Genomic DNA, 26600 nt, shown 5'->3' with positions numbered 1-26600 from the left:
CTAAAACTTGCTGACACTCCCCTTCACACTCTTATTCATTCATTTTCATGCATTTGAAAATAGTTCTCCCTCGTGTTTCCCTGGCACTTGGCCCTAACACACAATAGAATGTGTTGGTGCCACACCTTGGCACCTGACACATCTTGGCATGCCTTAGCACTTGGCATGTATTGGGATGCCAAACATGCCATGGAAATGTCTTGCATGTGTTAGTACTTCATGGCATTCCCTGGAACACCTTTGCACTCCCTAGTTGTCATGCTCTCATAGATAGAATTACCTTTTTTGAGACTTGGGAACCCAACCAAGTCATTGGAAAAGCAATGTTGTGCCCGACCCAAGTATCCATTTTTCTGAAACTAAATAATCCAAGCCCTTATTGTAACCACAGGCTTGCCTCCTACAAGTATTATTCTGACCTTATCCTAGCATACTTTATCCTTGAGACACCTAGAATTCGTTGACACTCCTTGGAACACACTCTTATTCATTCATTTCCATACATGTTGACCTAGCTCTCCCTTGTGATGTTTTGGCACTCCCTAACACTCCTCAACATGCATTGACACTATCTGGCATGTGTTAGAAAGCATTTCCATTCCTTGGCATGCCTTGGCACTCCTTAGCTATCATGCCCTCACATCTACCCTTACTTTTTTTTGGGACTTGGGAACCCAACCAAGTCTTGCCTTGACTACAACAACTTGACCAAGTTACGACTACTACAACTAGACTATGCCATGTTCACCTAAGAACTAGCTATAACTCATATTAGGCTACTATGAATATATTATTGGACCATTACAATGTTTTATAGTATTATACTTCCCTTTACGAAATCCCCTTTTCTCTTATGGGATAATTTTCCTTGAGTGAACTTTCAAATGGTTGCTAATAATTTTTGTTAAGACCTTATATGAAATATTTCACAATGACACTAAATGGCACGTATCAAAACCAATGAGATCCATTTATTTTGGTAATAGTGCAAGAAAGGATCTATTTATCACCTCTTTTGTAGATGCCCCATTTATTATGATATTCAAGGGATGTTCTATTGTCTTTATCAAGATTTTGATGGGTCGTTATCTACATTATTTCAATACATATCTAGCTCTTTTTATGAGGGAGGTATTTAGATTTATTGATTACATAATTGAGAGAAGATTTGCATGGGTGGAGAAAAATAAATAAGAAAGAGAGTCCAAACTTAATAAATTAATTTTCGTTTTTAAATTTATGGCCATTCCACTATTTCCATCTATTTGGCTACTTTGAATGTATTCTTGGACCATTACAATGTTTTATAGGATTATACTTCCCTTTAGAAAATCCCATTTTTTCTTATGGGATATATTTTCTTGAGTGGAATTTTAAGTGGTTGCTAATGATTTTTGTAGGGACCTTATATGAAATATTTCACAATGACACTAAATGACACTTATCAAAACCAACGAGATTCATTTATTTTGGGTTTAGTGCAAGAAAGAATGTGTTTAGGGGATGAAAATGAAGAATATATCTACTCACCATTGGTTGATGCTATTTATAGAAGTGTCTCATGAAACCATTTGAGCTTCAACCCTTATATTGTTTCATGCGCATTGATGCTTCCCATGGTTCTTCCTTGAAGATTGAAACCAACAACTTTTGGTTATCCTCATTCAATATGGCCCTTGTAATGTCCCCTATCTGGATAATTTACAAAGCCTTGGTCTGAATTGCTCACAATATATACACTTCATGTTGATATGGAGCTTGTAGTGCTCTCCCATATAGGAGTCGATAATCAATAAATCACTCATAAAGAAAAGGCCTCTCTAGCCCTAATGCATAAACAATTAACCCTTGATACAAATATTTTGTTTGCTTAAAAAACTCATTTGTGTCAATGTAGAACATTGTGTACATAAGATCAGATAAAATGATAGTATCCACATAAATGCTTTAAATAACCTCACATTAGCCATGACTATGAGATGAGGGTTGAATGTGCAACACTATTAAAGTTAAATCATGTTTAATTTCTTTTTACATCATGAGGCTGTTCTCCAGCAAGGTTGATGAATCATCACAAGGGAGCATGACACATCTTCATGGGGGAGAGATTAAAGTTCTAACATAATTCAAGTGATATACACCTCCAACGTAAATTCCATTATCATATGCTTCTGTCACATTGTTAGAGAGGTTATTTATAGACACTACATTCAATTTAGTTGGAATTCATCTTTTCATAGCCTCGACTCTAAGATGGATTTGTGCTAGGTACACTTGATGCAAATGAGAGGGGGTGTTATTGTTAACCCACATATGCACCAAGGCATTGGATGTTTCTCTTAGATTCCCCTTATTGTGTTTGAAGTCGGTTAACATTAGCATCAAGTTGAAAATAATCATCATGATCTTCCTCTTCTCAATAACATCTGCTAGCTTTTCCATATACATGAGATAGAGTTAGAGGGTCACCTCATATGTAGAAGCCCCATTTATTATGGAATTCAAGGGACATTATATTTTCTCTATCAATATTTGGATGGTTCATTGTCTACATTCTTTCAATACATGTCTAGATCTTTTTATGATGGGGTTCCTTGGATTTAGATCTTTATATAAGGCCTTATGTGCCATTACCCATTTGAACTCTTTTAAAGGGGTCACCTCCTTCCATGTTTCCTTGACTACTTAGGGCCAAAACTGGAAAACCAAGATTAAAACTTCTTCAACTATCAAATTGGTGAGGTCTCATACCTCATCTTGGCCCTCAATGTTACATATATCTTCAAAGAGACTTTTGAGGATTTCCCATTGAAAATTGTAGGTTAGATGTCATAGGACATGTTATGCCACTTTATATAAGGGTTTTTAGAGGAAATTTACAAATTTCCATTGTCATATTAGTCTCTGGGATTATTTTCACATTGATCATTTTCCAACTAAGGTATATACATATATATGTAACTCATGGATTTATCATTGGTTTGATGACACATTTCCTTGGCTACCTAGGACCCTAGGTGTAGGAAGAGGTTTCTTTAGCTACCACATTTAGCTTGATATGTATGATCCATGTGTATATGATATATTCATTGTTTATTATTTTTGTTGTGATCACTTAAGTAATCTATTCTAGCTCTTGATGCTTTGGCTATAGGTTCTAAGTTTGATTGTCCTATGGTGTTTCATAATTTTACTCAAAGAAGTGTGTCATCTTGATGGTTTGGGAATATACTTGGTGATTTGAATAGGTGCTACACATCAATATTATTGTACCCTTATTTCCCTTAGTCAAATTTTATCCCATGTCTTTCTATAGGATATTCATTCATTTTCCTCAGGTGACACCTTTATGATTAATCATTCATATATTTGTGGAAAATTATTTCCCCTTTTGTCATTTGTGATGAAATAAAAGAAAAAATTGAAAGCCAAAATCATTAAAGATACACGAGTGCGATGTATCTATGTTTAAACTCTAAGGTTGAAGTGCAAATTCATGTAAATGTTATATCTATGAGTTGTTCAAAACTAATGAAAGCCTCATTCCCTAAGTCCTAGATATAAGAAAAAGGTGAAGGAAGGAAAATAAGGCCCATTGAATGGTAACCCATGATAATGAAACCCAAGATATCAAAATGACAATTGTAACTATTTCTAATTGTTACCTTTGAACACTAAATGAGTGGTGTGATGAAGGTGGTATCCCGAGTAGAAATCAACTAGCCTAAGATGAATTCAAAATTCTTGAAATATAATAGTGAGAAAGTGTGGCCTTTGGGTAACATCTTGGGCAATAAGCCACATTCTTTAGGTCAAAATAACGTCCTTGAATTCCATTTATTTATATTTTTTCCAACATCAATCAAATAGAACAATGGTAAACATTAGTGTTTATGATATAAAATAAGTTTGGGTTGGGGAACCATGCTGAATGCATGGAGGCTTGAAGTTCCAAATGGAACGCGAGTGGGAGATGGTTCATTTATCTTCAATGTTTATGTAATAAAAAAATATTGTGAGGGATATAACACAAAGTAAAGGAGAGAGTATTGGAGTAGGGTTGAACAACAAATGAAGCACATGGGCATTGAGAAGAACACCTTGGAGTGAGGAGCTTCCCTTTCATTGACAATGATTATGTTTACAAAGCTCATCAAATGCATGGATGAGGGTCGCATTCTAAGTGTCGTGGGGGAGGGAAAGTAATTAGCACCCTTGGGTGGCTCTAATGCAGAGGGTTAGACATAATCCACATTAGGTGTGAGTGTGGATCAACACAATATCACTAATTTACTATTCCATTGTTTATTCTCCAAAGATGGGCTAAGCGTCTTGTAGCCTTGAGGGTTAGTTTCAGTAGCCATGAGTAAGATGTGAGATCTCTCTCCCCATTTTGGTGAGGTCAGAGGTTCAATTCTCTTGGTCTTCTAGGGGCAAGATGCTTGGAACTTGGGCAGTGATGGTCTACCTAAGTTACCATCCATCAATGGTGGTGAAGTCTATGGAATTTTCCCATGCATATATATATATATATATATATATATATATATATATATATATATATATATATATATATATATATATATATATATATATATATATATATATATATATATAACAAGGTCACACATAAGATGGGTGTTCTCCTTGTGGTTTCACCCCATCGACACAAGCATTTATGTCACACAAGGCCCGACCTACTTTGTTGGAAGACTATTGTTGGAGGAAAATCATAGGAACTTGGTGGAGAAGAATCAAATCTCCTTTTCATTGGAGGATCATATTTTGATCACATGAAGGACAATCAATGCTTGTGGGAGTATTTGGTATTAGGATGCAATGTTAGAGGTCTCATTTGTATGAGAGCTCAATGACTTCTTATTCAGAGAAGAGATGCATGCAATAGTGTAGGCATGACATAAACACGACCAAATAACTTAATTGTGAAAACTATAAGATATAATGTAATACACATCCTTTATAAACAAAATAAATAAATAATTATTCATTTCAATATAAATATATTATTATTCTAATTTGATTTTAATTAAATCCTTAAATTTATCCACATATATTATTAATTACACCAGACACATTTTAAAATGAGATAAATTATCGTATATAACTAGGCATATAGAAGTAATTTATCCCTAAAAATAATAAAAAATTAGAATTTTATCCCTCCAAAAATAAAAATAAAAGCAAAATTTAGAAATCAAAATGATTTATCACTTTACTCCACCTCTATTTACAACATTTTACAACCATTATCTACCCATGTGTTAGCTCCACACACAATCGATGAGGGTGGGAAACAAAACATTTCAAAACCATTACCTGACCACACATTACCTCCTTGCATAATCAGCTAAGGGAAAACATGACCAAATAACTTAATTGTGAAAACTCTAAGATATAATGTAATACACATCCTTTAAAAAAAAATTAAAAAATTATATATTATTAATTTCAATATAAATATATTATTATTCTAATTTGATTTTAATTAAATCTTTAGATTTATCCACATATATTTTTTGTTTTTTTTTGCTAAGTAAGGTTAATCTATTAAGAGGAAAAAAGATATTTACAGAGAGGAACTGGCTGTAAATGAAAACAACCTATCTCAGCTTGCCAAAGAACTAGTTCTAAGACTGCCCCAACAGAGGGGAAACCAGTCTGATAGTGCGGGAATTACAAAAAGAAAAAGGACATCATTGAACATTTTCCTCAGTTTTCTAAAAAGAGCTAAGAAAACAACATAAAACCAGCAATTCATCCTCCTGGATGCACCTACGTGGACAAAAAAGAGGTGGAACCAAACGTTAGATGAAGTGCCACCTGGCATTGGTAATTTGGTTGATGAACTCCTCCGTGGCAGGTTCCTCCACCACCGGGCAGCTCCAATCTTCGCGGTTATCTGGCTGAGATTGCTCGCCTTCTCCTCTTCCTTCAACCTACTGCGTGTCCTCCTCGTTCATCTTGCCCATCTCCATGGCTGGCTTGGCACGCTGAGGCTCTGAATCCTCCTGCCTTTCCCTCATAGCCTCCTTCCCTTTCCGCTTGGGCTGTCCACCATGCGCAATTGCCTTGTCTCTTCTTTCATTCTGCTGGTCTCTGCGATGACTGGGCTCCGCTTTAGGCATATCGCCTCCAGGGCAGGGCATCTGGGCACTCTGAATCGCTTCCTCGGAGAAGGAGATGGAGATGGTTGCAGTGATAACTGGCTGGTTGAGAGTGCTGCGGAAGTGGAAGAGCGTGGTATGGGGGGAGGGGTGCTGGGGCAGAGGAAATGGAGCTGAGCGAAGGCCTGCTCTACCTTGTCCGCTTCTAGTGTTGGGATAGCGAGGATTTTCCACAGAGGAAGAGGGAGAGCCCGAGGTGCTTCGCCTCCGGACTTGCTGTCGAGAGCTGCCACCTCTCGAGCCGCCCCTTCTGCTAATTAACCGTTGTCGCACCATGATGGGAAATGGAGCAGAGAGAGCGCACAGGTACTCCGAGAGTGGAGAAAAGAGAAAATTTGGAGCTGGCGGAGGGCGCGACTCAGAAGCCGAGCATGACCCAACAGCGTCCCAGAACCCACCTTCGCCCGACCAACAATGCATATGAAACTTCCAACCGAGTCCATGGCTATACATGAAATTGACTGCCACCAGCTCTCCTCGACTATCCCCCGCCATAACTTCTGCAATAAATGGAGCCGAAGCCCAGCTATACCTGAAGCATGCGGAGGTGATGGTCCGGTCCAGGTTTCGACTGTGCATGTTGTCTTCCCAATGCTTGAGGCCATGTGATCGCACCTTCCTCTGTATGAGGCTTGTCCCATCCTTATCCAGGTGGTGTTGGGCTAGCAGGTGTCATCCTGCTTTGCCACACCCCTGTCCCATCTCCTTAAATGCCAGCTGAAGCACCCGCATCCGGGGAGCCTGCATCCTTTTGAACCAGAATGTTGCATTCCTGTTTCTGTTCATGATTCTGAATTATATCTAGGGCCCCTGTGAGGAGAGAGTGCCTATTGTCTACTCCCAGGTTGGCAAGGAAATCCGCTACCTTGTTGCTTTCCCTTCTAACATGGTTGAGAATGATTGCTCTGTTGGAGTTGAGAATATTTTCTATGGCTTCCAATCTGGCCTCAAGTCTCCAGCTAGTGGAGATTTTATTCGCATGAGCTCCATTGAGCAGTTGTTTGGCCATGTTGATGAGGAGTTGGGAGTCTCCTTCGATCTCCAGAGGCTGGAAGTCATGGTGTTGGGCTAAGAGTATTCCTTGCCAGAGCCCCTCCAGTTCAGCTGAGTTATTTGTGTCCCATCCTATGTTGCCGAAGTAGATTAAGAGAGGAGAACCCTTATGATCTCTGAAGATGCCGCCAAATCCTGCATTCCCTGGGTTACCCTTAGAAGCTCCATCAAAGTTGAGCTTGTATCTGTGTCTTGGGGGGGGAGCCAAAGATTCGTGCTGATGCTTGTTTTTCCGATAGGATTGCAATCGGGGATTCCTTGCTGGAGCTGGAGGTTCCAATTTTCCCATATGGTTTTCTCATTAGCCAGCATGGGAAAGTCATCTGGAAACCATGTTTTAAGCAACAAAGTTTCCTCCAGGTTCTTACCGAACTTGTCCCAGATGATTTCTGAGGGAGTGCTTTGGTCTTTGAAAATACGCTTGTTCCTTTCTTTCCATATAGTCCATATGAGGAGCCCAGATATGATTCTCCATAGATGGTTAAGGATAGCACTTTTGTACAGACTTTGGTGCCAGAGGCGCATGGAGTTGATGATGTCCTCAGATGTTCGGCAATTTCTTTGACAGCGGAAACTGGTTTTCTCCCACAACTGATTGGCTAGAGAACAGGAGTCCAGGAGATGTTGTATCGTTTCCTCTTGGGAGTGACAGTTGGGGCATATGGAGGGCCCCTGTATGTTCCTTTTTCTTAAATTGTCCCAAGTTAGAATTTTTCGGTGCCCAGTGAGCCACAGAAATATTGAGACTTTGGGCCAAATGCCCGGAGTCCAGACCCTTCCCCAGATGGGATCCTGAGGCGCATCATCTTGGCATTTGATTTTGTAAGCTTCTTTCGTGGTGAAGGAGCCCCTTGGGGTATATCCCCATCTCATTAAATATTTACCTTCGGTATATCTGATTCTTCATTTTTGGAGCTCTCTTTCCAGGTTTTCTCTTGTCTGGTTGTCAGTATTTCTTATCAGTCTTTCCGGGTGCTTCCATTGTCTGTAGCCTTGGTTGATCTCCTGTGACCATTGTTGTTTGACCGTTTCCCTTTGTCGTTCCTCCCAATCATAGTTGGGCTGAAGATTAAGAATGCTTTCAAGCTTGGGAAGCTGATTCCAAGCGTCCGTCCAGAAACGAGCTATATTACCACTTCTGATCTCCCAAAAACTATGTTGTTGAATCAACAAGAAGTGTTGACTGGCGGCATTCCACATCAACGAGCCTTTCTCAACAGGGGTGAATCTGATTAGCTCCTCCATTGGTCTGTGGTTGGCGTATTTGGCTGTCCAGATGACCCCCCAGGGCTTGTTTGGTGCTGTGAGCCATTGCCACCAGATTCTCGCTCCCATGATTTCATTGCTGTGATTTGGGTCTCTCAGACCTAAGCCTCCTTTTTCCTTGGGTTTGCAAGCCGTAGTCCATTTTACAAGGGCCCATTTACAGTTTGTCCCATGAGTTCCCCACAGAAAGTTGCGCTGAAGATCTCTGATTCTTTTGAGTGCCCATTTAGGCGCTGCCAGGATTGAGAATAGATACAGGGGCATTGCCTGAAGCACCTCTTTGATAAGGACTAATATGTTGGCCATGTTCAGAGCTCTATAGGTCTAAGAGGAGAGACAAGATTCATGCTTAATGGCAGAGTCAATGAGAGGGGTGCCTAGGTAATTGGAGGGCAGGGTAGCTATGGAGAAACCAAGAATGCGGGCAATGGCCCGTTGAATGATGGGAGGCGTATGAAAGAAGAAGATTTGCGATTTGGCTTTGTTGATGCTTGTGCCTGAGGCATCTGAGAAGTCCTTCAAAAGGGCTTTGAAGATAGTAGCTTCTTGAACAGATGGGTATCCAAAGAGCATGTTGTCATCCACAAATTGTTGGTGGGTGGTAGCAGGGGTATTGTGAATGGAGATTCCTTTAAGGAGCTAGGAGTGAAGGGCATGCTTGATGAGTCTCCCTAGCCCTTCTGCCATTATAACAAAAAGGAACGGAGATAGAGGGTCCCCTTGTCTGATTCCTCTGGAGGGGCTGAAAGGTCGAGAGGGGATGCCATTAATGAGGAGGGAGAAAAAGGTGGAGGAGATTAAACTTTGAACCCAGCGAACCCACATTGGTGAAAAACCAAAAGCATGAAGCATTTTTTGAATGTAAGTCCAACTTAATTTATCAAAAGCTTTGGAGAGGTCAATCTTGAGAATCATACCTGCCTGCTTGGAGATCTTGAGGGAGTGTATGATTTCATGAGTGAGGATAATGTCGTCTAATATTTGTCACCCTTCAACATACCCTGACTGTTCTGGTGATATGAGCAGGTGGTGGGCCCCAGTATTGTAGCAATAATGCTAAAACTCCTGGAACTCCCTTCTTTAATTTTATCAACCCGGTAGTTCGTAACAAACTTGGAAGCGACGGTGTTGTATGCACAAGTACTAGCTCTTGCCGCAGCTGTCACTTGGTCAGCTGGCACAAGTCCGCTAGGGGCTCAAGCCAACTTCTATGAGCTCTTAGAAGAAGATTTTTAACTGACTGATGAAAGCTAACTCAAAGGAAGCTAATCTACTTGCGGAAAGAAACTGAAAGCCAAAAAGAAATACAAACCCTAGCAAACCCTAATTCTACCAACTAGTCCTACTGATGAAAAAATGAGAATGAAAACTACGAGAAGAGATGCCATTACTTCTAGGAAGGTAAAATGCATGTGTCTAAGTTATCACTATCTGAAGAAAACATCTTTTTGTATTTTTGATTAAGTTATTAGAATTATCATTCATGTGCTTTTAACTGGCTTTTCACTGTGCAGGGATGGATCAAGGAGGAGGAATGCTTGGAAAAGGCTGGGATGGTACAGAGGGGGTCTAAGGGATCCCTAACATTCTTTCCGAGAGTTTCACAAAGTCTGGATGCTATGCAACCGAGGTTATGGACTTCTACAGGAAGTCTGCAGGGGTTTCTACAGGATGTTCTGTAATTCTTCTACAGGATGTTTCGAAATGGGATTTTGGAGCATGGATGGAGGGAAAAAGATGGAGGAATGAGTATGGAGGTGAAATAAGGGTGTGAAGAGGTCTAGGACTTGGTGGATGAGGCTAAGGAGCGATTGGATTTGTTCAAGGATGGATGAAGCGATGTTGCACAGGAAGATGAGAATCATGGCAAAGTAAGCGGATGAGGAAAATGTAAGGTAAGGTTTATAAGTGAAGGATGAAGCAGGTAGGATGGATGGAGTATTTGCAGGTAAGGAAGGGTAATAGGTACTCTGCAAGTGGTTTTTCAAACTGACCAAACAAAGACATGCAAGAAAACAAAGATCTAGTTATAAAACATATGACCTAGTTACTTCACTCTAATCTGACCTAACAGCAAAAGGAAATGAACAGAAGTTTATTTGCAGTGAAACCATGTGAAACAACTATGAAACTAAGTGATCATAAACCTGAGCATGCATCCAAACTGATATCAAGTTCTACGAATGAGATTCAAACACTAATGATTGCATGGTGAAGCAAAGAAAGTGTTTTTGTTTAGGACAGCATGGTTACTTCAACTCCAGCCCCTGATCCAATAAGGAAGAGGTGAAACCAAAAGCGTTTACTGACCCTTTTTTGGAGCTTTTTCCTGTTATTATCCTACCAATATATTTTAAACATAAACAACTACTTTAACCATCAAAAGAAATCTAAATAACGAAGCAAGATCTAAATCTAAATATCAGATTTTATTTCAAGAACGCAGCAAACACATAAAGATAAACGAAGGAGGTACTGGGCGCTTGAGATGGGCCCAACCCCAAGAGCTACAGCCTCCCAAGAGAGATTTAGAGCTGGTGCAAAGCTGGATTCATCTTTATTGATCAAGAAATGAAGAGTTACATCAAAATTTTCCACAAGAAGGACTTGAAAATGAGCTGAAAGCAAAGGTAATCTATTGCATAAAAATCGAACTACAAACTAGCTAACTAATGGCTGCAAAATGACTAACCACTAGCTACTATCTACTGGCTAACTAGCTAACATCCACTGGCTAACCCAAATGAGGTCCTAAGCCTTCTTATTTATACAAATTGAGGACCCAACAGTCCTCCTAAACTTTAGGGACTCGGCTGCCCAAAACTTGGAGTTAACAGCATTCCTACTTGACTTGCTTGGCTGCCCTTGTGCTGATTGATTCGGTGGCCCTTGAACTCTGAGCTGATGGTGGAGAATTCGAGGTAAGGGCCCATAAATGAAGGGGACACCTTCCTACAAATCCTCTCCCTTGTCTTCCCACGAATTTGGCTGCCAAGTTCTCATTAAGACCTTCAATTTTGTCTCCAAATTGACCAAAAAGGCTACACAAAGCACCCATTAGACTTGTTGGCATAATGACTAACCAAATTCACTCTATTCACATAAATATAATCAAAAACATGCAATAAACTAATGAGAATGGTGGATTAAGGCAAATTAGGAGGTTGAATGAGCCCAAATAATTATCCATTTTTGGGGCTCATCAGCAGGGGTAAAAGCAGCTTCAGCCTATTTGCAATGACTTTATATATGACCTTGTAGATGACATTGCAAAGTGCAATTGGACGGAATTTATCCGGAGTGATGGTGTTGTCTTCCTTGGGGATGAGAGCAATGAAAGTAGAATTGAGCAAAGGCAGCAACCAGTGAAGAGATCGGGATTCCTCCACTACTTGCCATACTTCCCCTTTTATGAGCTCCCATAATGAGTGGAAGAAGGTGGTGGAGAAGCCATCCAGACCTGGTGCTTTGCCTTCCTTGAGCTGTTTCATGGCTAAGTCCACCTCCTCGGGCATTACAGGTCGGAGAAGGAGTTGGTTGTGGTCTTCTGTGATTACTTTTGGCACATATTGAGTAATCTTTTCTATAGCATTCCTTCTGTCAATTTGGGGTTCTTGTAGGACTTCCTGAAAGTAATTGATAAATTCTTGTTCGATCTCTGCATGGTCCTCCACTCTTCCCCCCCTTGCTTTTGGATAAAGGAGATAGTATTGTGCATTCTTCTTTGTATAGTGGTTTTGTGGAAGAATTTGGTGTTTCTCTCGCCTTCTTTCAGCCATCTGATTCTGGATTTTTTCTTCCAGAGAATCTCTTCCTGCTTGTTTCTCTCCTCCATTTGATTATGTATGTGCTTCTCTCGTTCCAGAGTTCCTTCCCTGTACGCCTCTGTTATTGTTTGTTGCTGGAGATCCCTCATTTCCTTGTTGAGGTTTTGTTGAGCTTGAAAGATATTGCCAAAAGTCTCCTTATTCCATATTTTGATTTGGGTTTTTAGATATTTGAGTTTCTATTGGAATTGGAACATTTTTTATCCTTCTGGCACCGTGAAGTTGTTCCAAGAATGATTGATGAAGTCTTTGAAAGCGGGATGAGATAACCAGCATGCCTCAAATCTGAAAGGACGTCTGGTAGAGTTGCCTGGTCGCTGCCATTGGAGTGCAATAGGCCAATGATCAGAACCAGAGTAGGGGAGGATGGATGCTGAGAGGTCGCCTCCGAGATGTATTGCGCTATCTGAGATGAGGAACCTGTCAAGTTTCGAAGCAATTTGATACCTCCCAGCCCTACGATTGCTCCAAGTGTGCATGCCATTGGGTGTTTGCATGTCGATGAGCATGTTATTGTGGATAAAGTCTTTGAAGTGGTCTGCATCCTGATCCAACTTGGCCCGACCTCCCTTCTTTTCCTCTAACTTGGTGATCATATTAAAATCTCCACCTATGAGCCAAAGAGAATGCTCCCTGTTGGAGTTGAGAGTTGCTATGGTGTCTAAAAGAGCAATTTTATTTGGAGCATCCTGCGGAAAGTAAACGTTGGTCAGGTGACCATGTATGTTGGTACCAATTATATGGAATGTTGCCTGGATGATATTGTGGGATGCGTGAAAATTTGACAACAATATTGCTTGCGTATTCCATGCAATCGCTAAGCCTCCAGATGCGCCTGATGCATCCACTGCCACTGAGTGACATCCTGGCCATGCTTTTGAAAGGATGTTTCCCAAGGTGTTACTGTTGCACTTTGTTTCCTGCAAGAAAAAAATCTGGGGTTGTTCCTGCCTTATCATATTTTTAATCATTCTGAGTTTCCCAGGGCTATTGAGCCCTCTTACATTCCATGAGGTGAGCTTCATTGTTCACTATGTGGAGTGGGCCTATAGTACTTCGTCAATTTAGCATATCTGCCTGAGTCGACCAGGATTTTCCCTACTGCTATAGTTCTCTGGAGATCTGTCTTTCTCCCCCTCTTTTTGGAATCCTTTGGAAGGAGGTTACCATCCCATTGGCTTCCTGGTTGTATACCCAATTGTTGCTGCTGATAAGCTCTGGATAATATAGTTTCCAGAGTACTGAGCTGATGCTCTTGGATTTTGTCATACTCCTTCTTTCTACAAGCTTGCTCCAATCCAAAAATGTCTAGCCCTTTTAGGTCTATGCTCTTGGGCAGGCAGATCAGAGGGATCGTAGACAGAGGCTTTGGCATTTAGCGGACAATCCCTGAAGAGATGCCCATGAGCATGACATTTGCAGCAACGAAAAGGTACATGTTCATAATCCAGGGGTTGAATCCATTCATAATCGTCATGAGAGAGACTTACCGAGTCCGGTAGGGCTTTATCCAGGTGCATGAAGACACAAATGCGAGCATAGGATGTGTATCTTCGGAGCTTCGTCTCTTCAGCTGCTTTTACGAATTCCCCCAGTCCATTTCCAATGTCTTTGAGTAGCCCTTCATCCCAATATTCCTCTGGAAGTGAATACATTCTGATCCACACTGGAGCCCAGGTGAGGTCTTCCTTATTTGGGTTAAATCTTGCTACCCAATCCCTTAGATATAATCCTGCTGAGTTGAAAAAGTATGGCCCTTCATCCATGATTCTGAACTTGTCTTCTAGGCACAAGAATATCACAGTGAAGAATCCCTTCGGTCCCAGCTGCAATGTTATGTGGCCCTTGGGTTTCCATTTAGCAGCGATCCAGCCATACAAGGCTTTTTCTGTCGGCCAGAAACCTATAAATTTTCCTATGAGTGCATGGTCCGTCATATATTGGATTCGTTCATTGATCTTCTGACCGGGCAGTTCTATCTTGGGTCTTTCAGCTGCTATTGGTTTGCATGTTGTCGAGGTGACCTTGGTCGTTTCCTCTGTCTTGTCTTTTCCTTTTGGTATTTCACTGCTCTTGTCTGACTGACTGGCAGGTGCATTGGGCTTATGCTGCTGCGTCTTCTCATTGTTATCCGCCTCTGCATGGATCGAACCGAATACTAGAGACCCCGTTTGCCCTGGCGGCGAGGTGTTGGACGAGGGGGAGGGCTTTGAGCCCCCCCCTGCGGGGGATCCATACTCTTTGTTGTTATGCCTGCGATGCTCTGTCGAGACCAGGAGGTCAGGCCTTCAGTGGGTACTATGTCGTGCTGGTCTGTGCCGTCTCAGAGAGTCGCCAGAACCCTAATTGCAGAGCTCTCAATTTATCCACATATATTATTAATTGCACGAGACACATTTTAAAATGAGATAAATTATCATATATAACTAGGCATGTCGAAGTAATTTATCTCTAAAAAAATATTAAAAATTAGAATTTTATCCCTCCAAAAATAAAAAGCAAAATAAAATTTAGAAATCAAAATGAGTTATGACTTAACTCTACTCCTATTTACAACATTTAACAACCATTATTTAACCATGTGTTACCTCCACCCATAATCGATAATGGTGGGAAACAAAATATTTGAAAACCATTACCTAACCACGCAGGACCTCCTTGCACAATCAGTGAAGGGAAGGAAACAAAGTGGTTTCAAATTTGAAACCCCACTTTTCTATCATTCCACCTCCACCCATAATCAATAAGAGTGGGAAACAAAACATTTTAAAACCACCACGCATTACCTTCGTGCATAATCAGCTAAGGGAGGGAAACAAAGTGGTTTCAAATTTAAAACACGACTTTTCTATCAGACCACCTCCACGCATAATCGATAAGGGTGGGAAACAAAACATTTGAAAACCACCACGCATTACCTCCATGCACAATCATCTTTAGAAGTTAGGGCTTATTTTTTTAGAGGTTAGGATTTACTTTTTCTTATCTACATGTAGGAACAAGACGAAATTACTAATCTTTTGAGATCTGGACGTGCTGCAAAACGAGGAGCCAGATAAAGAAATTGTGGCAATGTTAATTCTATTTCAAAAAATCAAAAGACAATGTAGGATATGGGAGCCCACTATTTCTCTTTGAAGGACATTTTCAGGCCCAATCACCAGTGTACCATCAAGTTCTTTGGCGCTCTCATCAATTTCTGCTGCTACAGGTGAGATGGACATAGTATGTTACGAGATCTTAGCGGTAGCGTGTATATTGGCTTTAATGTGTTTTGACATTTTTTTTCGTACTCAAGGAAAATAAATTGTTAGGGGTAAGCCGGTCAATAATGGAATGCAACAAGGAACTTGAAAATGAATTACTGATAGAAGAGACGAACATCAAGGTTTTTCTCTCCAAATTCTCATATGAAAAATAATTGCTTTGCTTCAGATTTTTTTGTAAATTTAATTAGCTTAGATTTGCATATTTATTCTTTTTCATTGGATCTGAGCTGGAACAATAATTGAAAGAAATTGAGGCAGAGTGACCATCAAAGAAGCCTCTAACTTAAGCACTAGAGGCTGAAATTAAGAAGTTGCAGCAAAACATTTTGCCTCTGAATAAACAACAATCTGATTTGCAGGTTGAAGTGTGTAATCTCTAGGAGAAGATTAGCGAGTAGAATAATAAGGATCTCGGTCTGTGTTGATTTCAGGGAAAAATATTCACTGTTTTACCAGTCAAATTTGAGAAGGTCTGTTTTACCCTAGCCTCAATAACTTTAGCCAAGTTGCGGCCCACTCAAACAATTTTGGTGGGCATCGTACCGGTTTGAAACTGTGCATGGGAAATAAGTCGAAGGACTCCACAGAAAACCAAATCTGGAAAGAAAGGGAAGCAGAAATGCGAACGGCGGCAGCTTAAAGCAAGAGGTTTTCAGTATAGGGACACTGAATTAACTGGCACAACAGAGAAGCATATGCGTTTAAATTATTTGGTTTAAAGATGACCATTTTACCTGACGAATACCCTCACGCAAGCACTTGATTATTATAGTGGCATTCCTCTCTATAAAATCTCATCACAACATACTTGCACAGGCAAGCCATTTTCAATACTGACCCCAATCTCTGGATCCAGCTATCCTTCAAAGAATTTTATGGGCAGTTGTTTTAGTATATGAATGGAATATGATTCCAGCTCACTGTATGTATGACATTTGAATCTTCTGTGCACCAGATTTTGCTATTATCATAGGTATTTAGTTTGGGAAGTAGAAAAATTCCACTTTACTTAAAAAAGAAACCACTTATATTTATATTCAGTATTAGTATTTATATTGTGAATATCCATCTAAGAGTTTTAGCCCATTGACCCGGAATATTAAGTATTTGAATAATTGAAATGACCGAACAAAACAAACACTACGACGAGGATTCTGAATTGGGGAGCAAGTACCAACAGTCTCGGTCGGTCTCTCTTACCTGGCGAGTTCCCTTGATTTCTAGAAACTTAAATTTGTCAGCAATTTATATCCGTGATTTGGTTTTTCTATTACCATTCTACAGATAACCGTTCAACCCCCGTTGTTTCGAAAAAAAATGATGATCTGGAAGCGGATCAGTGAATGGACTCCCTCTCATTTGTATTTCTTTATTGGGGAACAAGTAGTGAGGGTCTCGCTTTCCATTGCCGGACGAATTCCCTTACGCAAGTAGTGGGAGTATTATAGTGGAATTCCTCTCTATGAAATCTCATTACAACCCCCACACAGGTAGGTCATTTTCGTTACTCACCCCAATCTCTGTATCCATCTATCCTTCAGAGAATTTTATGGGGGTTTGTTTTTCTTGTACATCACCTCATCTTCCCACTGCCAAATTAGTGGTCATTGAGGAAGAGGCGGATGGATTGATTAGAAAGTTCCTGGAGCATGTGAAAGTAGCAGAGATATTAAGAGAGAGACCCGGCTTCTTCGTCTGCCATGCCGATTCCATTCGTTACGATGAGTTTATTTCTCCCCTTTCTGCAGAGCAGGAACTGCAAGTGGGGCATCTCTATTTTCTACTTTCTTTAGCCAAACTCAGTCGTTGTCCTGATATGGTTGTGTTGGTCGTTGAAGCTAGAGCTGCCATGGAATGGAACGACCACCGCTACAAGAAATTAGAGCGACAACGAGGCCATAAAGTCACTGCGAGTGTGACAATGATGGGACTTAAGGAGGTTGGACTATCCATATTTTTCAATCATGCTTGCCTAAAATCGAGTTTGGAGACTAGTAGTCACTCCATTCAGAATCTTAAGCATCATCATGAATCTCCCATCTTCAAAAACCAACAAAGAAACCAAAAATAGTTCAGCTCACATTGATCAAATAACAAAAAAAACCCAAAACTTTAGGGGAAGGCATATCCTAGAGGAATTGAATTAGGGCACCTACAATGATGCTTTCTTTCGTGAAATAGATCCAACCATTTCAGGCGTACATCTATATCGTCCTTATTAACCTTCTCACTCTCAATTTCAGCCAAGGGCTTCTTTGCAGTTCTTCAATCTCATTCTCCATGAAAAATTTCATGGGCTCCCTTTCTAACTTAAGATCCACACAATAATCATCTCCATGAGTGAATACACTCCAATTATTTCATTAGACACTTCAACCATATATCCATGGTTGAAGTGCAAGACATTTTCCATAATTTCTAAAAACAATTACATTAAGTGGAATTTTGAAATTGAAGTTCCTAAACACAATAATTACCTTAATCAGTTGAGCTTTGAATTTGAAATACATTTTGCTGTAAATTAGCTGCTTTGGAAAATCCATCAAAAATTAGTTGCTTATGATCCATAAAAAATTAGTTGCTTTGGAAAATCCTATTTCAAAAAATAAAAATGTTACAGAAATAATATGTTGTCCCAAACTCTTGCCTTTATATCCCATGCTATCACAATAATTAAAATGACAAAACAGATGGCGTATAGCATACAACATGATAGTTTTCCAGAATCTTGAATTACATCATGCTAATGCTCCATGGCAATTGTTAAAAGAGAAAATAGAAGAGTCTAGTGTCCAAGCAAATGGTACTTGGATGGATCTATAGATTGATGCCAGAGTTCTCATTTATTTTAGAATTTTTTGACCGGAGAATCCACAGTGATAGAATTTTTACACCAACGTTTCGAATCCCAAATGGGATCCATCATCAGGGCAAGAGAAAGAAGATTGAATATGATAAAAAGAAGAGCCAGATGGAAGAAATAAATACTAATGAATATAAAGGAACAGCACAGGTCGGCCAGAGAGATTTTAAAAAGAAACCTAAAAATGATTTTAATAATTATGAATTAATATTCATTATTTTTATTTATATAATTATGAGTTAATATTCATTATTTTTAATTATATAAATTAATATTAATTAATTAATCTTTATAAATTACTATCAAATAATTAATGTTAATAAATTAATATCAATTAAATAATCTTTATGAATTAATTTTTTTTATAACTGGAAACTATATTAGTATTACTTACTCAACACTAATATTAATATTAAGCTGTAAATATTACACTATATTAATATTAAACTATATATATTATACTATACTAATATTAAACTATATATATTACAATATATATATTACACTATATATATTACACTATATTAATCTTAAACTATATTAATCTTTACTATATTAAACTATATTAATATTATTTACTCAACATTAATATTAATATTAAGCTCTATATATTACACTATATTAATATTAAACTATATATATTACACTATATTAATATTAAACTATATATATTACAATATATATATTACACTATATATATTACCCTATATTAATATTAAACTATACTAATCTTTATTATATTGAACTATATTAATATTACTTACTCAACACTAATATATATTACAATAATAATAACATGAAACCTAATATTTATATCACATTTAAATTTTTTTAAAAATCTAATGTTTATGAAACTAAATGCTTTATAAAACAAGAACACTAGAACCCTAATAATAATCTAACCTAGAATCTATTATTAAAAAAGGGTTGGGTTTGATCCAAGCATTTTGAAACAAATTTGTGAGTATTTAAGGAATCATTTGTATTCAAAGTCATTGATCACAGAAGGAATCTAAGAAAAAACTTTCCTTTGAAAGGAAAAATATTACAAACATGTACTTTGTGAATAATGGTTCTCATTAATGCTAGACATTTAGAAATCAATCGAAACCCTTGTTGAATCTAATGATCCATACCTTATACAACACTATGTTCCTTCTATGACCAAATCAAATTTCTAAAACTCAATTTTTGTACAAATATCTCTGCATTATGAGTCTTGTAGCCCAGATCTATCATTTTAAACATAATTTAAGGGTGAGGATTGAGATCGAGGAGATCGGATCTGTGATTCTCACTATATCGATGATTGGTTAATGATTCTTGGTTCTCAAACAGTTTATTTGATATAAAAAATATGTGATTGATTTCTTCTAGTACAGTAGCACGGTTGCTCCAACTCTTTGGTCATGTCATTACTATCATCAGAATCGAGGCTGTCAAATTTGGCTATGACTCTGAGATGCAACGCTGGACTCTGACATGAGTCGAAAGCTCGACCTTTTTCTGTTTGAAGCCTCACAGCTCTTGACTTAGGTGGATCTGCTACATGATTGTGTGTCAGTAATCTGTAGATAACATTCACCTTGGATATCCTATAATTTGTTCTTTCAAACTACAATCATGTTTTGTTGCATCAGGTATGATCATTGCTTATGACTTTGTTGTGAGTGACAAGTGTTTTTGAAGGTGAGGTAGAGGTGGCATGAGTAGAGTAACATCAAAATAATTGTGTTGAATTTATGTTGACTCCAGGTTCCAAAAATATCGTGAAATTTAACTGTCAAGAGATCAAATAATTGACCATCTCTCTTATTCTTCATATTTAAGGATATCATCCGAATTTGTAATAAGCATAAGGATTCCCAAAAATTTACATGTAATTCAGCCATATATTAATTATTAATTTACAAAATTCTTGTACAGAGTTTGTACAAAGTTTGGATTAATGAAATTGGTATATTTTATTCCCAATTTTATGAGTTCAATGTCTCTGTGTTAATGTGCCAAGGTATGGTGTTAATTTCATAATACATATTATCCATTCAACCTATCAATTGTAAGCAAAATTGGGTCAAATCGCATCCAAATGGAAGTGCAACATTAAAGTATTGTGTTTTATGGAATAGGGAAAAGGAATTATGTGTGAGGCCAAGTTTGGGGGAACTTTTCTCTGTATAGCGAGCTATTCATCTAAATTAATGATGTAAATTCTACCTAGTTCATCGTTTATATGGAACCAATGGTGAAGCCTCTGTCCAACACATCACTCATTTAAAATTGAGTTCAATGTTGATGCATATTGACTTGATTCATCGAAACAAAAGTAGAAATTAGTATCCAATGAGTATATACAATTGTAATTGAGGATGAAGTTTGTATAGGAATTTGTGTTGATTGGAATTGATGGTAAAATCAGCTTAGTAGGTTATAGACACAAAACCATGGATGTAGCATGTGTGCATCAAATCTTCACAGACTATGATTGTAGAGCTATAGAAATTGGTGGTTGAGACAAATGATTGTTTGTTCGAAGGTTATTTTTGGAGGGATAAAATTCTAATTTTTAACTTTTTTTAGGGATAAATTACTTCTATATGCCTAGTTATATACAATAATTTATCTCATTTTAAAATGTGTCTGGTGTAATTAATAATATATGTGGATAAATTTAAGGATTTAATTAAAATCAAATTAGAATAATAATATATTTATATTGAAATTAATAATTATTTATTTATTTTGTTTATAAAGGATGTGTATTACATTATATCTTAGAGTTTTCACAATTAAGTTATTTGGTCGTGTTTATGTCATGCCTACACTATTGCATGCATCTCTTCTCTGAATAAGAAATCATTGAGCTCTCATACAAATGAGACCTATAACATTGCATCCTAATGCCAAATACTCCCACAAGCATTGATTGTCCTTCATGTGATCAAAATATGACCCTCCAATGACAAGGAGCTTTGCTTCTTCTCCACCAAGTTCCTATGCTTTTCCTTCAACAATAGTCTTCCAACAAAGTAGGTCGGGCCTTGTGTGACATAAATGCTTGTGTCGATGGGGTGAAACCACAAGGAGAACACCCATCTTATGTGTGACCTTGTTATATATATATATATATATATGGGAAAATTTTAGGGGCTAATATTTGCCCATGGGCTAATTTTCTATACCTTTTCCAAAAAAACGATTCGCTAATATCCATTTTTTGTAAAAATGATTTGCCAAAATTTTATAGAATGAAATTATCTTACCCTAAAAATTGCCAAAAAGGTATATATAGACTATATAAAAATATTAAAAATTTGAATATTTTTACAAAAATATCTCCAAACATTTGATAGATTTCATATTATGGACTAGTGGGATTCGCCAGGGTTTCCAAACTTTAAGATAAATTTCCATCCTTAAAATGTCCCTTGATATATATATATATGTGTGTGTGTGTGTGTGTGTGTGTGGGAAAATTCCATAGACTTCATCACCATTGATGGACGGTAACTTAGGTAGACCACCAACTGCCCAAATTCCAAGGATCTTGCCCCTAGAAGACCAAGAGAATTGAACCTCTAACCTCACCAAAATGGGGTGAGAGATCTCACATATTACTCATGGCTACTGAAACTAACCCTCAAGGCTACAATACGCTTAGCCCATCTTTGGATAATAATCAATGGAATAGTAAATTAGTGATATTTTGTTGATCCACACTCACACCTAATGTGAATTATGTCTAACCCTCTGGATTAGAGCCACCCAAGGGTGCTAATTATTTTCCCTCCCCCATGAAAATTAGAATGCAACCCACATCCATGAATTAGATGAGCTTTGTAAACATAATCATTGTCAATGGAAGGGAATATCCTCACTCCAAGGTGTTCTTCTCAATGCCTATGTGCTTCATTTGTTGTTCAACCCTACTCCAATCCTCTCTCCTTTACTTTGTGTTATATCGCCCACAAAAAAAAATTATTACATAAACATTGAAGATAAATGAAACATCTCCCACTTGTGTTCCATTTGGCATTTCAAGCCTCCATGCATTCAACATGGCTCTCCAACCCAAACATATTTTATATCATAAACACTATGTTTTACCATTGTTCTATTCAATTGATGTTGGCAAAAATAGAAATAAATGGGATTCAAGGATGTTATTTTGACCTAGAGAATGTGGCTTATTGCCCAAGATGATACCCAAAGGCCACACTTCCTCACTAATATATTTCAAGAATTTGGAATTCATCTTAGACTAGTTGATTTCTACTCGGGATACCTCCATCACACCACTCATTTAGTGTTGAAAGGAAACAATTAGAAATAGTTGTAGTTTTCATTTTGATATCTTGGGTTTCATTATCATGGGTTACCATTCAATGGGCCTTATTTTCCTTTCTTCACCTTTTTCTTATATCTAAGACATAGGGAATGAGGCTTTCATTAGTTTTGAACAACTCATACATATAATATTTACATGAATTTGCACTTCAACCTTAGAGTTTAAACTTAGATACATCGCACTCATGTATCTTTAATGATTTTGGCTTTCAATTTTTTCTTTTATTTCATCACAAATGACAAAAGGGGAAATAATTTTCCACAAATCTAAGAATGATTAATCATAAAGGAGTGACCTGAGGAAAATGAATGAATATCTTATAGAAAGAAATGGGATAAAATTCGATTAAGGGAAATAATGGTACAATAATATTGATGTGTAGCACCTATTCAAATCACCAAGTATATTCCCAAACCATCAAGATGACACACTTCTTAGAGTAAAATTATGAAACACCATAGGACAATCAAACTTAGAACTTATAGCCAAAGCATCAAGAGTTAGAATAGATTGCATAAGTGATCGCAACAAAAATAATAAACATTGAATATATCATATACACATGGATCATACATATCAAGCTAAATGTGGTAGCTAAAGCAACCTCTCCCTACACCTAGGGTCCTAGATAGCCAAGGAAAGGTGTCATCAAACCAATGATAAATCCATGAGTTACATATAGATGTATATACCTTAGTTGGAAAATGAACAATGTGAAAATAATCCTAGAGGATAAGATGACAATGAAAATTTATAAATTTCCTCTAAAAACCCATATATAAAGTGGGGTAACATGTCCTATGACATCCAACCTACAATTGTCAATGGGAAATCCTCAAAAGTATCTTTGAAGAGATATGTAACATTGAGGGCCATGATGAGTTATGAGACCTTACCAATTTGATAGTTGAATAAGTTTAATCTTGGTTTGCCAATTTTGGCCCTAAGTAGGCAAGGAAACATGGAAGGAGGTGACCCCCTTAAAAGAGTTCAAATGGGTAATGGCACATAAGGCCTTATATAAAGATCTAAATCCAAGGACCCCCCTCATAAAAAGAGCTAGACATGTATTGAAAGAATGTAGACAATGAACCATCCAAATCTTGATAGAGAAAATATAATGTCCCTTGAATCTCATAATAAATGGGGCTTCTACATATGAGGTGACCCTCTAACTCTATCCCATGTATATGGAAAAGCTAGCAGAGGTTATTGAGAAGAGGAATATCATGATGATTAGTTTTAAATTGATGCTAATGTTAACTAACTTCAAACACAATAAGGGGAATCTAAGAGAAAAATCCAATGCCTTGGTGTGTATGTGGGTTAAACAATAACATCCCCTCTCATTTGCATCAAGTGTACCTAGCACAAATCCATCTTAGAGTCAAGGCCATGAAAAGATGAAGTCCAAGTAAAATAAATGTAGTGTCTATAAATAACCTCTCTAACAATGTGATAGAAGCATATGATAATGGAATTTACGTTGGAGGTGTATATCACTTGAATTGTGTTACAACTTTAATCTCTCCCCCATGAAGATGTGTCATGCTCCCTTGTGATGATTCATCAACCTTACTAGAGAACAACCTCACGATGTAAAAGGAAATTAAACATGATTTAACTTTAATAGTGTTGCGCATTCAACCCTCGTCTCACACTCATGGCTAATGTGAGGTTATTTAAAGAGTTTATGCGGATACTATCATTTTATCTAATCTTATGTACACAATGTTCTACATTGACACAATTGCATTTTTTAAGCAAACAAAAGTATCAAGGATTCACTGTTTATGCAGTAGGGCTAGAGAGGCCTTTTATTTATGAGTGATCTATTGATTATTGAATCCTATATGGGATAGCACTACAAGCTCCATATCAACATGAAGTGTATATATTGTGAGCAATTTAGACCAAGGCTTTGCAAATTATCCAGATAGGGGACATTACAAGGGTCATCTTGAATGAGGATAACCAAAAGTTGTTGGTTTCAATCTTCAAGACAGAACATGGGAAGCATCAACAAGCATGAAACAATATAAGTGTTGAAGCTCAAATGGTTTCATGGGACACGTCTATAAATAGCATCAACTAATGGTGAGTAGATATCTTCTTCATTTTCATCCCATAAACACATCCTTTCTTACACTAAACCCAAAATAAATGAATCTTGTTGGTTTTGATAAGTGTCATTCAATGTCATTGTGCAATATTTCATATAAGGTCTTGACAAAAATCATTAGAAAACACTTAAAATTCCACTCAAGAAAATATATCCCATAAGAAAAAATGGGATTTTCTAAAGGGAAGTATAATCCTATAAAACATTGTAATGGTCCAAGAATACATTCAAAGTAGCCAAATAGATGGAAATAGTGGAATGGCCATAAATTTAAAAACGAAAATTATTTTTTTAAGTTTGGACTCTCTTTCTTATTTCTTTTGCTCCACCCATGCAACTCTTCTCTCAATTATGTAATAAATAAATCTAAATACCTCCCTCATAAAAAGAGCTAGATATGTATTGAAATAATGTAGACAATGACCCATCCAAATCTTGATAAAGAGAATAGAACATCCCTTGAATATCATAATAAATGGGGCATCTATATATGAGGTGATAAACAAATCCTTTCCTGCACTATTACCAAAATAAATGGATCTTGTTGGCTTTGATATGTGCCATTTAGTGTCATTGTACAATATTTCATGTAAGGTCTTGACAAAAATTATTAGCAACCATTTGAAAGTTCACTCAAGGAAAATTATTCCATAAGAGAAAAGGGGGTTTCGTAAAGGGAAGTATAATACTATAAAACATTGTAATGGTCCAATAATATATTCATAGTAGCCTAATATGAGTTATAGTCAGTTCTTAGGTGAACATGGCATAGTCTAGTCATAGTAGTCCTAACTTGGTCAAGTTGTTGTAGTCGAGGCAAGACTTGGTTGGGTTCCCAAGTCCCAAAAAAAAGTAAGGGTAGCGGTGAGGGCATGATAGCTAAGGAGTGCCAAGGTGTGCCAAGGAAAGAAAAGGATTTCTAGCACATACCAGATAGTGTCAATGCATGTTGAGGAGTGTTAGGGAGTGCCAAAATATCACAAGGGAGAACTAGGTCAAAATGCATGGAAATGAATGAATAAGAGTGTGTGCCAAGGAGTGTCAACGAATTCCAAGTATCTCAAGGATAAAGTATGCTAGTATAAGGTCAGAATAAGATTTGTAGGAGGCAAGCCTATTGTTACAATAAGGGCCTGGACAATGTAGTTTTAGACAAATGGATACTTGGGTTGGGCACAACATTGTTTTTCCAATGACTTGGTTGGGTTCCCAAGTCTCAAAAAAAGTAACTCTGTCTATGAGAGAATGACAACTAGGGAATGCTAATGTGTTCCAGTGAATGCCATGAAGTACTAACACATGCTAGACATTTCCAAGGCATGTTTGGTATGCCAATACATGCCAAGTGCTAAGGCATGCCAAGATGTGCCAGGCGCCAAGGTGTGGCACCAACACATTCTAGTGTGTGTTAGGGCCAAGTGCCAGGGAAACACGAGGGAGTACTAGTTTCAAATGCATGGAAATGAATGAATAAGAGTGTGAAGGGGAGTGTCAGCAAGTTTTAGGTGTGAAAGGCACTAGGGAGTGTTAGGATGTGCTAGGGAGTGCCAAAGGATGCCAAGGAATGCAAGGGATTTTAACATGTGCCACATAGTGTCAATGTTAGACGTACCAAGTTTTATGGCATGTCAATATGTAAACTATGTTTCTTAGTTGTTTTATGACCA

The 26600-nt window shown here is 37.8% G+C and overlaps 2 protein-coding genes across 2 annotated transcripts in view; both read right to left on the bottom strand.

Annotated features, from left to right (window-relative positions):
* Positions 1–12531: 12531 nt before the first annotated feature.
* On the bottom strand, positions 12532–13356 carry LOC149251218 (uncharacterized). Its single transcript, XM_089453820.1, has one exon. The coding sequence runs from the start codon at positions 13354–13356 to the stop codon at positions 12532–12534; it is 825 nt and encodes a 274-aa protein (XP_089309946.1).
* A 255-nt stretch (positions 13357–13611) lies between these two features.
* LOC149251217 (uncharacterized) overlaps positions 13612–26600 on the bottom strand; it is a 161421-nt gene continuing 148432 nt past the window's right edge. The window contains exon 2 of the mRNA XM_089453819.1: positions 13612–14468. Within this exon, the coding sequence (XP_089309945.1) occupies positions 13612–14468 (857 nt within the window). The remainder of the gene's footprint in view (positions 14469–26600) is intronic.

Source organism: Pinus tabuliformis, chromosome 7 (genome assembly GCF_031772625.1).
Source record: "Pinus tabuliformis cultivar Carrire ecotype Pingquan chromosome 7, CPIR1, whole genome shotgun sequence".
Taxonomy (NCBI): Eukaryota; Viridiplantae; Streptophyta; class Pinopsida; order Pinales; family Pinaceae; genus Pinus; species Pinus tabuliformis.
The sequence above is the reverse complement of the archived record's forward strand: the minus strand, read 5'-3'. Positions and strand labels throughout refer to the sequence as shown.